The 15065-nt window shown below is 39.7% G+C and overlaps 1 protein-coding gene across 1 annotated transcript; it reads left to right on the top strand.

The window, feature by feature from the left end:
* Positions 1-9582: 9582 nt before the first annotated feature.
* Positions 9583-11299, top strand: LOC109183667. The gene is made up of 3 exons (XM_019333722.1): positions 9583-9828; positions 9925-11098; positions 11145-11299. The coding sequence occupies exons 1-3, from the start codon at positions 9583-9585 to the stop codon at positions 11297-11299; spliced, it is 1575 nt and encodes a 524-aa protein (XP_019189267.1).
* The last annotated feature ends 3766 nt before the right edge of the window (positions 11300-15065 follow it).

The following is a 15065-nucleotide window of genomic DNA, read 5'->3' as shown; positions in this document are numbered from 1 at the left end:
AAGGGTCGGGATCAAAAACTTTGCCTTGTAAAACTAGGTAGTGGGCATCCACCCATTCCACCCTTCTCGTGGATTTAGACCTCTTAGGCATGATTCTGAGATGACCCAAACCAAAGTTGACCCAAACTTCTCTTCTTCCTTTCTTCTTCTTCTTATCGTTCGGCTTCGTTTCCGGCTGGGCAACGGCAAGGCGACTTTCGGCGGCGGTTCACGGCGGCGGCTAGTGCGATGGTGGCGTGCTCCAGCTGCGACGGGTAGAGGTCAGCACGGGCAAGGGGGGTGGTCTCGGGTGCTACTTGCGGGTGGAGGGGAAAAAGGTGAGGAAGGGTTTTGGGAATTTGGGGAAATTTGGGAAAAAGAAGATTTTAATTGGGGATTTTTGGGGTAAGTTGGAAATTATAGTTTAAAAGAAATTTAGGTGAACTAAGGTTCAAGAAATACAATTGCTCTAGATGGTTTAGGGGTTGGACTAGAAACTGGTAGACCTGGGTTTGAAACTTAGTATCTACGAATTATACTTCCTCCAGGTAAAGGTAAGCGGCAGAGTGCCTTGCCCGGAACTCCTTCCCGATGGTCCACTAGGTCTCCCACTGGAGCTCTCTGACAAGCGGCAGAGTGCCTTGCCCGGAACTCCCTCTCGATGGCCCACAGGGGCTCACACGAAAGCTGCTTTGTGGCCCCTTTCTCCGCACTTGTAGCACCGCAGCGTGTTCCCTTGCCTCCCCACATATCTTGCATGCAAAATTCCTCCCTTGAGCTCCACTCTCGACCCGAGTTGATCCTTGGGGCGGAGAAGGTGCGGGTCTGGCACGGAAGTCTTGTCTCGATTTCTTGAAACTGTGGGACCCACTACCTTCATTTCTCTTTTTGGCAAACTCAAACGACCCTAGCTGCAGCTGTTGCACCCGATACAGATCGGCCGCACTCAGATAAGCCTCCTTCAGAGTTCTAGGCTTGCTCACAGTTAACGCCTTTCAAGCTTCATAGTTGAGCCCCGCCACAAACTTCTCTACCTTTGCTAGTTCGGTGGGGACCAGCATCCTAGCAAAATGAGCAAGCTCCAAGAAGCGCTTGTGGTACTCCACCATAGATGACAAACCCTACCGAATATGTAAGAACTCCTCGTACATGGCGGCTCGGACGTGCGATGGATAGAACCTCTCCCTCATCCTGTCCTTCAAGGCTGGCCAGTCGAATCCAGGCTCTTCTTGATATGCGGGGCCCTCGTGCACCGACCAGAGATCAGCCTCGTGACTGAAGTAGAAAGAAGCCAGCTCCACTCGGCGATCCTCAGGGCAACCCACAACGTCGAAGATCTTATCGAGGGACCGGATCCACTCCTCGAGTATCACGAGATCCTCCTCTCCAGCGAACACTGGTGGCCTATGTCCCGAGACTAAACGTCCCACATCCCGATTCTTGGTAGGCGGCGGCGGAGGAGCAGGGTTGTTGTTTTGCAGAAGGGATTCACTCAGAGTCTGCATCGTTTGGGTCAGATGCTGCAGGTTCTGAGCCAGCTGCTCGTGGGTCGGCGTCTCGGGCGTACGCGCGCGATGAAGAGGCGGGGCCATGACGAAACTTCTACGACAACAACACGGTTACGGAAGGCACAAAAAAACAACGCACCCTACCTAGCGCTAACTACAAGAACACTAAAACTAAACAGAAACAACAAAGCAAACATAACAAATGTTAAACAACACACAGCTCACTACGCGTCTTAAAAGTCCTAAGTCCTAAACACTTAAGTACTTAAAGGTCATCTTATGGTCTCAAACCGCACTTAACATCTTAAAGTCCAGACTCCAACATCCTAGGCTCAAACCTAGGCACTAATACAAACTGTAACACCCCCGATTTTTACCATATTTTTAAATCTTAAATGCACAAGCAACATCTAAACATCAAGGCATAACGCAACAGAAGCTAAATAAAATCAGGGTATGTTATGCCACACCTATCTCAGTCATAGGTGCACAGGCGGGAAAACTAAATAGTTTAAACAAGTCATAAAGAGTCAAGGCACAGAGGCCGCTCAAAAGGAACACAGGCTGCTCAAAAGGCACACAGGCCATCAAAACATAACGTCTATGTTGAAACACAAAAGATGTGTCTGTAGAAATATAGCTGTTGAAGTTGTGTAGGGTTGTGTCTATTAGGATTGTGTCTCTTAGTCTGTATATATTTATCTGTTATCTCCTCATTGAGACAAGCAAGTAAAAAAAACAACTCTTCTACATCTTTCTCAACATGGTATCAGAGCCTACTTTCCTAGGGTATTTCAAACATCAGTATTGTATTTTTCCTTGTGATGTATTCTCCGGTGAAAATTCCAGATTGTTGTTTTGCCCTTGGACCTTTTGGTGAAGTTTGAAGGCTTTTTGGGTTGGTTGCCAAACCTCTTTCCGGGGTGTTTTTGGTATAACCGTATTTGTTTCTTTATATTCGGTATACCATACTTAGTCCCTAGGGTTTTCATGTTTGGCACCTTGTTTATTTCCGGAAGCTTCTTTTGTTATTCACTTATCCTATAAGAGGTATAAACAACAATCATGTGGTTTTTTCGGTATTCATACAACAATCTATGGGCTCTACTACATCCCCTTTGCTGCTCATGATTTGGTTGCTCTGCCGTTCTTGATGGAGATTGTTGATTGGCAAATCCTAGAATGCTTATGTTGCTATGAGGGTGTTCGTGTTAATCTTCGCCCTTGGTGACTTCATTCCCAAGGTTGTTTGTGATAAGCTTCGCCCTGGTGCCTTCATTCCCAAGGGTTGTTTATAGCATTGTTCCTCCGAAGCCATCCAACACTGTTATTCTCTAGCTGATTTTAATCTTCATTTGTAATGTAGAGTGTATGTTTTAATCCAAGCTTGGAACTTCTAGATGTTCCAGATTGAGGGGGAGTGTTGAAAACTAAAGAGTTAGGTTTATTATAGGGTTGTGTTTGTTTATGAATATGTGTCGGTTATGGGTAGTTATGGGTAGTTACTTACAGTTATGTATTTGTGTATATATATGTACTGTGTTTCTATATTAGAAACAGAGAGAATATACCAATATAATTTCAGTTTTATACACATTTCCTAATCCTTGATTTTTCACATTGCTTCAGCCTAATCGTGTTAATAAAAGAGCTGCTTTCCCTTTTTCCTTAGTTCATACTGATGTTTGGGGACCTTTTCGTTATAATTCAATTCTTGGTTTTAGATACTTTGTTACCTTCACTGATGATTTTTCTTGTTGTACATGGGTCTTTTTAATGCAAAACCGTTCTGAAGTACTTAATGTTCTTCAAAAATTTGTTAATGAGATAAAAAATCAGTTTGGGGTGTCTATTAAAACTTTACGAAGTGATAATGCTGGAGAATACTTTACAACTCCTTTATCTAACTTTCTTGATTCAGTGGGCATCCTCCATGAGTCATCTTGTCCTGATATTCCACAACAAAATGGGGTATCTGAACGTAAAAACCGGCATCTTGTTGAAACAGCCCGCACCATGATTCTCCACTATAAAGTCCCTCTAGAATTCTGGGCAGATGCTATCCTTCATTCCTGTTATTTAATAAATCGTATGCCTTCATCTGTTTTACATGGTAAGATACCTTATAATATTTTATTTCCCGATAAGCCCCTTCATACTCTTCCTTTAAAAATTTTTGGGTGCACCTGTTTTGTCCGGGACACTACCCCAGGGCGTGATAAATTTTCCCCAAAATCCTTAAAATGCATGTTTGTTGGGTACTCTAGGTTGCAAAAGGGTTTCAGATGTTATTCCCCTAATAAGCATCGATTTTATGTATCTTCTGATGTTACTTTCTTTGAATCAACACCTTTCTTTTCGTCTAGTTTACCGACCTCCATCTCTCATTTTCCTGATGTTCTTCCTGTTCCTACTTTTCAAGGAGGGACCGAGGTGCATTTACCTCAAGATCCGTCATCACCTAGAAATCCTAATCCCTCACCTACTGAGCCTCCTTTACAAAACAACTGTGTTACCCCCTTTCCTTACACTTATCATCACCGCTCTCGACCACCCACGACAGTTCCAATCGATGAAATCCCAACTGATTCATCTCTCGAGCTATCTATGTCCTCGAACCCGGTTACAGCAACAAGCTCTCCTATCGCAAGTCGTGTAGGTAACAGGTCATCACGAAATCCCTTTCCCATATACAACTTTATTTCATATGATCGTCTCTCACCTTCATATAATGCTTTTATCACATGTTTATCTTCTGTTTCTACCCCTAAATTTGTTAAAGAAGCCCTTTCCCACCCTGGTTGGCGTCAGGCTATGGTTGATGAAATGGCTGCTCTTCATTCATCGGGAACTTGGGATTTAGTTCCATTACCCGGAGGTAAAACAACTGTTGGTTGCCGATGGATCTATACTGTGAAAGTTGGGCCCAATGGACAGGTTGATAGACTTAAAGCTCGACTGGTAGCCAAAGGATATACACAGGTTTTTGGGATTGATTACACTGACACCTTTTCACCAGTAGCTAAAATTGCTTCGGTCAGAATCTTTCTTTCTATGGCTGCCGTTCATCGTTGGCCCTTGCATCAGTTAGATATTAAAAATGCCTTTCTGCATGGAGATTTAGAGGAAGAAGTCTACATGGAGCAACCTCCTGGGTTTGTTGCTCAGGGGGAGAGTAACTTGGTTTGTAAGCTCAAACGTTTTCTCTATGGTCTAAAACAATCTCCTTGTGCCTGGTTTGAACGGTTCAGCATAGTAGTGCAAAATTTTGGTTTAAATCGAAGCAAAGTTGACTATTCCGTCTTTTATAGACATCAACATGGTAAGAGCATTTATCTTGTTGTATATGTTGATGATATTGTCATTACAGGAGATGATGTTGAAGGAATACAATTGTTGAAACAACATCTATTCCAACATTTTGAAACAAAAGATCTAGGGAAGTTAAAATACTTTTTGGGAATTGAAGTAGCACAATCCAAGCAAGGAATTTGCATATCACAAAGAAAGTATGCATTGGATATATTAGAAGACACAGGTATGATGAATTGCAAACCTCTTGACACTCCTATGGATCCAAATATCAAACTCCTACCATACCAGGGGGAGCTTATCCAAGATCCGGGAAAATATAGACGATTGGTTGGAAGATTACTTTATTTAACTGTAACTCCACCTGATATCTCTTTTGCGGTAAGTGTTGTTAGTCATTTCTTGGCATCTCCACGTGAAAGTCATTGGGAAGCTGCCATTCAGATTTTACGATATATTAAAAAATCTCCAGGCACTGGTTTGTTATACAAAGACCATGGAAACCTTGAAATTATTGGGCACACAGATGCAGATTGGGCAGGTGCATAGGATAGAAATCAACATCTGGATATTGTATCTTTCTTGGTGGCAACTTAATCTCTTGGAAAAGTAAAAAGTAAAATGTTGTTGCTTGATCAAGTGCAGAAGCCGAATATTAATCTATGCCTGTTGGAACATGTGAACTTGTGTGGTTGAAATACCTCCTTACCGAACTGCAGATTTGTACAAAGGAGTCCATGAAGCTCATTTGTGATAACCAAGCAGCTTTGCATATTGCATCAAATCCAGTTTTTCATGAAAGGACGAAACACATTGAAATTGATTGCCATTTTGTTCGAGACAAAGTTACTTCTGGAGATATTACTACATCTTTTATAGGCTCAAATAATCAATTAGCTGATATATTTACTAAAGCTTTAAGAAGTCATAGGATTGAATACATTTGTAACAAGCTTGGTGCATATGATATACATGCTCCAGCTTGAGGGGGAGTGTTGAAACACAAAAGATGTGTCTGTAGAAATATAGCTTTTGATGTTGTGTAAGGTTGTGTCTATTAGGATTGTGTCTCTTAGTCTGTATATATTTATCTGTTGTCTCCTCATTGAGACAAGCAAGTAAAAAAAACAACTCTTCTACATCTTTCTCAACAGTCTAGACAAAGTGACTAAGCTATTTATCGTTCCAAGTCTAGCGCTCTCGGGCATCTACTCAAAACCTGTAGAACAAGGGAAAAACAACATGGGGATAACACCCGGTCAGCGAACATTGCTGGTAACCCATCAATACGCGTTAAATAGCATATATAGATAAGTATAAATCAAAACCATTTTGAAACGGAATACGGTATATATCATTTCAAAAGCCATAGAGAGAAGTCAACTCTAAGGACTCATCAGACACTCTCAAAGGAAAAAGGGAATCACCATCCTTAAAACAACAACAAGACAAGAAACATGAAGAAGATACAACTCAAGATACATTCTACTGATCACAAAGTAGAATACATCAAGACATGCTCATAAGCAAAGAATACACATTCACACATTGGAAACTACATGACACAGTGAGAACTACATGTCACTAGTATCATAGTTCTAAGTTCCAACCTTATGCCCTGTTCCAACCTTATGGCTACCCCCGGCCTTATTTCGGTTCCAACCTTTACCTCCTAGTGCCACCCTATACTTCTGAGTCCAACCTTTTACCTCCGGGATGAGACCCAAAGACAATAAGCAAATGATCCCATGAAAATCTCTAGTGGCCCAATAACAAGATCCAAGTAAAAAAAGATTCAAGAGGCTTTTAACACTTTTGTGTAAGTAAATTGGAGTACAACAACTATTTATGAAAAAGGAGATCAATTTGGAGAAACAAATCTATTCAATTGCCTTCACATCAAGACTTTCGAAGAGAGCTACTAGCTTAAGGAGTGTGCTTCACCTACTAGCTTGATGAATCACTTACTTGCTTAGTGATTCACCTACTTGTTTGTGCAACTTCATCACTACCTAGCTGCTCACTCACCTCCTTGCTTGTCATCAACCAAGTAGCTCAAGCAAGCACCTCAAGCAACTAGCTTACTCAAGGAAACAAAGCATTAAATACTTATGACAAACCCATGTGAAAGATAGCAAGTTGTGGAAGAAAATTCAGCCTACTACAAATCTGATTTCATACGTAAAAAGGGGGGATGGGAGGTTTATTTTGCAACTTGTAATTTTTAATTATTTACTTCATAGTTAAGGGATGAAACCTAGAATATTTTATACATTTAAATCCCTGATTTTTCCCTATAAAAACCCCATCACCATTGGGTTCAAATTAGCTTGTAATATTTGGAATAAAATGAGATTTTCTCTCTTTTTCTTTGCATGAGAATTGCATTGAGTGTTTAGGTTGTTTGTGAGAAGCATTCAATCTAAGTAAGCTAGTGAGAAGCTAGTTTACAAGCTGAGAAGGCATATCCCACTATCTTGTTCTTTATATTCATACACATACCCAAAAATCCCAAAAAGAATAGAAATACTACTACTTATATTACACAGTTAAGTTTGTTTTTATTTCTTATCTCAAGTGCTAGATTCCTAAGTCTAGTTCTTAGCCTTGTTTAATCATCCAAGGGTTGAGAAGGTCATTGGAAGTTTTGGCGAGGCAATTGTAGAGTTCGGGATCTCAAAATCCAAGAGTCTACAAGGTAAGATCCTTTATAGGTCACGAAAGGTTCTGGAGTGATTCCTTGGGAGTGCACTTGTTGTGAGAAGCAACCCGTGTACGCGTCAGTTTGGTATCAGAGCCAAGTTCCTTTTGCATCATTCTATCATTCCTATCTTAAATTTCATATTCACCGTTGTTTTATATTTCTTTTCCCTTATTCTTGTTTAGCCTTAATTATATCCTTACTATCTTTACTGTTGTTCTATTTCCTTTTCCCTTGTTCCTTGCATTTGTTTTTGCTTGTTGTTTTTCCTATAAGGAGTCTTGTTTCGGTTACACCATCGGTTTTGGTAAGAGTATTGATTGGATTACCGTCGACTCTTAAACAATTCTGATTTTTGGTTAAACCATCAGCTCCTATTTATCGCCTTTGATTTGGTGACCTTATAAAAGGTAGATACCATCAGGCATATTATATGTATTACTTATAGCCTTTGATTTGGTGACCATATAAAAGGTAGATACCATCAGGCTTCTTTTCTTCAACTATTGTGTTCTTACTTTACCACTAATTTGCCTTATTTAAAGGGGGATTAAAAAAATCAAAAAAAAAAAACGAAAAGAAAAAAAAGGAGAAAAAAAAAGAGATAAGGTTGGTTTGATATTTTAGTTTAAATTGCAATTACTTGAAATCTTTTATGCATTGTTTCTCTCTATTATCTTTCTTCTAATTCACAAAAGGCCACCTGTGTTAGTTCCAAACACACTCTGTGTCAGTTTCTACATCACTTCACAGAAACTATTTCCCACCTTTCGTGTTTACTAGACTCAAACTCTACAAGTGTTGGGTTTGTTGTTTGCGGTGGATACAACACTTGCGAGTTTTAAGCTTTGTTAAGGACCAAGACCACAAGAATTAACACTTTTGGAAAAAGTCTAGTGAGGTTTCCAACGAATGCCACACGAGGGAAGTGAAAAAAAAAATAAAGAAAATTGTGAGGGTGTGAATATTTTTTTTTTTTTTTTTTTTTTTTTTTTAACTAACACCTTATTTTAGTGTTTTATACTTTAAAGAATTGCAGGTATGGCTATTACTAGTGAACAAAGAATTATTTGTGCCCAAATAGAAACAATGATGAACATGATGAGAGAGGGTACTAGGCTGCAAAACATTGAAAATGAAAATCAAAGGGGGAGAGTTGAAAATGAGGGAGTACAAAACCATGAGGGAATAAACCAAGAAGAAAGGAGGGGTAGGGAAGTAGCTAGACATAATAGTTTACCCTGCATGCTCCCTAGAAGATACGTGGAAGAAAGAGTAGATAATAATCTTAGCTCTTTAAAAATGGAAATGCCTACTTTTAATGGAGATTATGAACCTGAAGTTTTCTTAAATTGGGTAGATGAAGTGGAGGATATTTTTGGACTACATAACTTTGGGGAGGAAAAGAAGTTTAAGATAGCCATAGCATCCCTAAAATATTTTACAAAATTGTGGTGGAAACAACTTAGTCGTAGGCGCCTAGAAGACCATGATGACCCTATAAAGACATGGGGAGAGCTTAAGAGGGAGATGAGGAGGAAGTTTGTTCCTAGTAATTTCTATCGTGATATGCGTAGGAAATTACAAGAACTCAAACAAGGCAACAAGCTTGTTCGTGAGTTCTACAAGGAAATGGAGGGATTAAAGGCACGAGCAAACATCCAAGAGGATGACGAGACCACTATAGCTCGTATCCTTGAAGGGCTCAACCGTGATGTTCAAAGAGAACTCCGCAACCAAGAATTTGATGATGTAGACAAGTTGGTTCGAGTTGCTTCGAAAGTTGAAGAGGAACTAAGATCCGAAAGGGGAAGCAAAACATCTATGTCTTCTCGATGAGATCAACCAAGGAGAGCCACAAACAACTCTTATCAACCGAGGACACAAAAGGAGTACTCTCGACCATCCCACACTCGAGAGGAAAAGAAAAATGACCAAAAAGATAAGGGGAAGTTCTAAGAAGGCTCAAAAGAAAAGGTTAGTAGTGTGACATGTTATAGGTGTCAAGGTCGAGGAAATTATGCGCGAGAATGCCCCAACACCAAAAAAATTCTCACCACTGGCAAAGATGAGCGAGAATACATGTCCACAAGTGAATCTGAAGACGAAGAGTTGGAGCCAATAGAAGAAAGACAAAAAGTTGAACATTCTGAAGAAGAAGTGCAAGAAGATGATACTCTACATTTCAACTGTGTAGTCCACAAAGCCTTGAGCACTCTTGTTGTCCTAGATCAAGAAGAACAACGAGAGAACAACTTCTATGGCAAATGCAAGATTCCTGGTGCTACATGTAGTTTCATCATTGATGGAGGGAGTTGTAACAATGTGGTCAGCGAGGATGTAGTGAATACAATGAGAATTCCAACAATCCAACATCCTCAACCATAAAAACTACAATGGCTTAATGATGATGGTGAACTCAAGGTAGACAAGCAAGTCCTCATTTCTATTTCCATTGGGAAATACCAAGATGATGTGTTGTGTGATATAATCCCAATGCATGTTTGTCACATCTTATTGGGTCGACCATGTCAATATGATCGAGACACCTTACACCATGGTAAGGCAAACAAGTACACCATTCATAAGGGAGGTAAGAAGTACACTTTGACGCCACTAGCACCAAAGGAAGTGTACAACATCCAAGTGCAATCCAAAAAGTTGAGAGAAGAACTTGCCCAGAAGGCAAAAGAGGCCATGTCCATGAAGGAAAACACTAGTGGAAAATTAAAGGCCTTAGGTCAAGAGAAAAAGGAAAGGAAAGAAGGGATGAAAAAGGACACTACGCAATCATCTCGTAACTTGCTCATGACAAAAAGAGAAGTGGAGAGAGCCTTAAGAAGGGGAGGGGGAGTTTTCTTGCTTTACCCTATTGAGTTTTGTCTAAATGTTATTAAAAATGAAACTATCCCTTCTGATGTTTCTATCCTGCTTTATGAATTTGCAGATGTCTTTCCTGAAGAATTACCAAAGGGGTTACCTCCAATTCGTGGGATTGAGCATCAAATTGATCTCATACCTGGAGCAAGTTTTCCTAATAGACTGGCCTATCGCACCAATCCCGATGAGGCTAAGGAGATTCAACGTCAAGTTGATGAGTTATTGCAAGCTGGATTCATCCAAGAAAGCCTAAGCCCATGTGCTGTGCCCGTACTTCTTGTACCAAAGAAAGATGGCACGTGGCGAATGTGTGTTGATTGTCGCGCAATCAATAACATCACAGTGAAGTATCGCCATCCTAATCCTAGGTTAGATGATATGCTTGATGAATTGCATGGAGCTAAAATTTTTAGTAAAATAGATCTAAGAAGAGGCTATCATCAAATCAGAATGCAAAAGGGTGATGAATGGAAAATTGCCTTCAAGACAAAAAATGGTCTATATGAATGGTTAGTTATGCCATTTGGGTTAACAAATGCCCCTAGCACATTCATGAGATTGATGAATCATGTTCTTAGAAATTTTATTGGGAAATTTGTTGTTGTATATTTTGATGATATTCTCATTTACAGTAGAGACCCTCAAGAGCATATAATACATCTTAAAGAAGTCTTTCTTGTTTTGAGAAGAGAAAAATTGTATGCTAATCTTGAGAAGTGTTATTTTGGTGTGGAAAGTGTTGTTTTTTTTTTTTGGTTTTATAGTAAGTTCTAAAGGCATTGAAGTGGACGAGACCAAATACAAGCAATTCGAGATTGGCCAACACCAAAAACAGCAACTGAAGTCCGTAGTTTCCATGGCCTTGCCAGTTTCTATCGGAGATTTGTTAAGGACTTTAGTTCAATTGCAGCCCCGCTGAATGAACTTGTAAAAAAGGATGTTAAATTTTAATGGGGTCCTAAACAAGAGCAAGCCTTTCAAAGCCTTAAGGAAAAATTGTGTTCTGCTCAGGTACTTGCATTACCTAACTTTGATAAAACTTTTGAAATTGAGTGTGATGCATCTGGGATAGGTATTGGAGCCGTTCTTATGCAAGAAGGGCGCCCTATTGCCTACTTTAGTGAGAAATTAGGTGGTCCTACACTTAATTACTCTACTTATGACAAGGAGTTATATGCACTTGTAAGAACTTTTGAAACATGGGGAGTATTATCTGTGGTTTAAAGAGTTTGTTATACACTCCGACCATGAGGCACTCAAACACCTTAGGGGGCAAGGTAAGTTAAACAAGCGACATGCAAAATGGCTTGAGTTTATTGAAGCATTCCCCTATGTTATCAAGTATAAAAAAGGTAAGAAAAACCAAGTGGTTGATGCTCTATCTCGAAGGTATGTTTTACTTTCATCACTACAAGCCAAATTACTTGGTTTTGAATTTCTCAAAGGATTGTATAGTAATGATGTTGATTTTGCAGAAAAATACACAGCATGCTCTACAACTCCAATTGACAAATACTATCTACTTGATGGATATTTGTTCAAAGAAAACATATTGTGTGTGCCAAATTGTTCTTTAAGGAAAAGGTTCATTAATGAAGCATATAGTGGTGGATTAATAGGTCACTTTGGTGTGACTAAAACATATGTAATCCTAAATGAACACTTCTTTTGGCCCAAGCTGAGAAGGGATGTGGAAATGTTTGTTAGCAAATGTGTTACTTGCAAACAAGCTAACTCATGATCTCTGCCACAAGGATTTTACACACCATTACCTATTCCGAAGGAACCATAGACTGATTTATCTATGGATTTTATAGTAGGGTTACCTAGAAACAGAAAGGGCCATGACTCAATCTATGTTGTTGTTGATCGATTTAGTAAAATGGCTCATTTTATTGGTTGTCACAAAACTAATGATGCCTCTCATATTGCAGATTTATTCTTCAAGGAGGTAGTGCGTTTACATGGGATTCCACGTACCATTGTATCTGATCGCGATTCCAAGTTTCTAAGCCATTTTTGGCGAATACTTTGGAGAAAGCTTGGTACAAAACTTCTATACTCTACTGCTTGTCATCCACAGACAGATGGCTAAACCAAAGTTGTGAATAGAACTCTAACACAACTTCTAAGGGTAGTCATTAAAAAGAACCTCAAGTCATGGGAAGAAAGCTTACCATATGTGGAGTTTGCTTATAACCGAGCTATACATTCCACTTCAAACATGTCACCATTTGAGGTTGCTTATGGTTTTAATCCATTAACTCCCTTAGATTTGATTCCCTTACATGTGAATGATAGGGAATGTGTGGATGCTGCTAAGAGAGCTCAATGGATTCGTGACTTTCACTCCAATATTCGAGCTCAAATTGAAAAGAAAAATGAGCAATACGCTCAAAAGGCCAACAAAGGACGCAAGGCTACAATTTTTAAACTCGGAGATTGGGTTTGGATACACTAAAACAAAAATAGGTTTCCAAACCAGCGCAAGTCCAAGTTGATGCCTCGGGGACGAATCTTTTTCAAGAGGGGGAGGATGATAAGACCCAAATTCAACAAGCAAATGATCCCATGAAAGTCTCTAGTGGCCCAACAACACGATCCAAGTCAAAAAAGATTCAAGAGGCTTTTAACACTTTTGTGCAAGCAAATTGGAGTACAACTATTTATGAAGAAGGAGATCAATCTAGAGAAACAAATCTATTCAATTGCCTTCAAATCAAGACTTTCGAAGAGAGCTACTAGCCTAAGGAGTGTGCTTCACCTACTAGCTTGATGAATCACCTACTTGCTTAGTGATTCACCTACTTGTTTGTGCAACTTCATCACTACCTAGCTGCTCACTCACCTCCTTGCTTGTCATCAACCAAGTAGCTCAAGCAAGCACCTCAAACAACTAGCTTACTCAAGGAGACAAAGCATTTAATGCTTATGACAAACCCATGTGAAAGATAGCAAGTTGTGGAAGAAAATTCAGCCTACTACAAATCTGATTTCATACGTAAAAAGGGGGGAGGGGAGGTTCATTTTGCAACTTGTAATTTTTAATTATTTACTTCACAGTTAAGGGATGAAACCTAGAATATTTTATACATTTAAATCCCTGATTTTTCCCTATAAAAACCCCATCACCATTGGGTTCAAATCAGCTTGTAATATTTGGAATGAAATGAGATTTTCTCTCTTTTTCTTTGCATGAGAATTGCATTGAGTGTTTAGGTTGTTTGTGAGAAGCATTCAATCTAAGTAAGCTAGTGAAAATCTAGTTTACAAGCCGAGAAGGCATATCCCACTATCTTGTTCTTTATATTCATACACATACCCAAAAATCCCAAAAAGAATAGAACTACTACTACTTCTATTACATAGTTAAATTTGTTCTTATTTCTTATCTCAAGTGCTAGATTCCTAAGTCTAGTTCTTTGCCTTGTTTAATCATCCAAGGGTTGAGAAGGTCATTGGAAGTTTTGGCGAGGCAATTGTAGAGTTTGCGATATCAAAATCCAAGAGTCTACAAGGTAAGATCCTTTATAGGACACGAAAGGTTCTGGAGTGATTCCTTGGGAGTGCACTTGTTGTGAGAAGCAACCCGTGTACGCGTCACTCCGGGGACCGTCACCCCCCAGCCGACACTCCTATTCACCACCGATCTCTCAGTACACGAGGGTACCATTAAATATCATATCACAAAACCGCCAATCTCGTGAGCAAAACTCACGTAACAACCACCAATCTCAATCATAGTCACACAAGGTCATCATCATTACCAAGAGGACTAAGGTTCAACAATAACCTTAATCAAGTATCAATCAAAGGGTACTACGATTACATATGTTCACATCATAGGAATCAATCAATGGATTACAACAAAGGCATGGAACCATACTCAACAAAGAAGGATCACAATCCAACACCAAACGATGGCCAACACAAGTTGCCAATCCCAATAGGAAAGAACAAACCACACATACTAGCATTTCAACATCAAACTAGCATGTTTATCAAACGAGTAAACCAAAATTATTTCCAAAGAACATTCAAGACTCACAATAGTCCAATGAATCAAAAAGTCGGACCCTTAGCACGATTCAAGACACCAAATCCTACATGGATTCCTAACATACCGTTCTAGACATACGAAACATCAAGAAGACTCACAAATAGTCCACTAAAACAACATCGTGAGGTCAAAACATCAATACCAAGTCAAAAGAATCACGGGGAACAAATCCCCGTCATCACCCAACAGTGTTCCCCGCGGTTCTGCCCGCGGGTACCAACCCACGAGATATCACGTACCCTGCGGGTGGGGCGGCGGGTAGGGCCCTGCCCGCCGTTCCGCCTGGGGGTACACACCTGTACACCAACATTTCCCTTCGGGGATTTTCAACAACAAGTCCAAAACACCCAAAATCTCACACAAAATAACAATATGACTTGAACCCAAGAAATAGCCAAGCAATGGCATTCAAAAACCCTAAGAACAAGCTCTAAATATGCAATACCACAAGACAATGCATCAAATCTCACATTTCAACACAAGAATCATAGGTAGAAGCCAAGAAATCATCATATAAGTAAGAAAATAGGAGTGAATTCCATTTTTGGTCCTACTGTTATAGGGGTGTTTCCAATTTTAGTCCACCATAATCTTTTTTGCCACTTTACAACCACTGTTATTGAAT

Source organism: Ipomoea nil, unplaced genomic scaffold, assembly GCF_001879475.1.
Source record: "Ipomoea nil cultivar Tokyo-kokei standard unplaced genomic scaffold, Asagao_1.1 scaffold1149, whole genome shotgun sequence".
In the NCBI taxonomy this organism is placed as follows: Eukaryota; Viridiplantae; Streptophyta; class Magnoliopsida; order Solanales; family Convolvulaceae; genus Ipomoea; species Ipomoea nil.
Note: the sequence above shows the minus strand (reverse complement) of the source record. Positions and strands in the feature narration are given on the sequence as shown.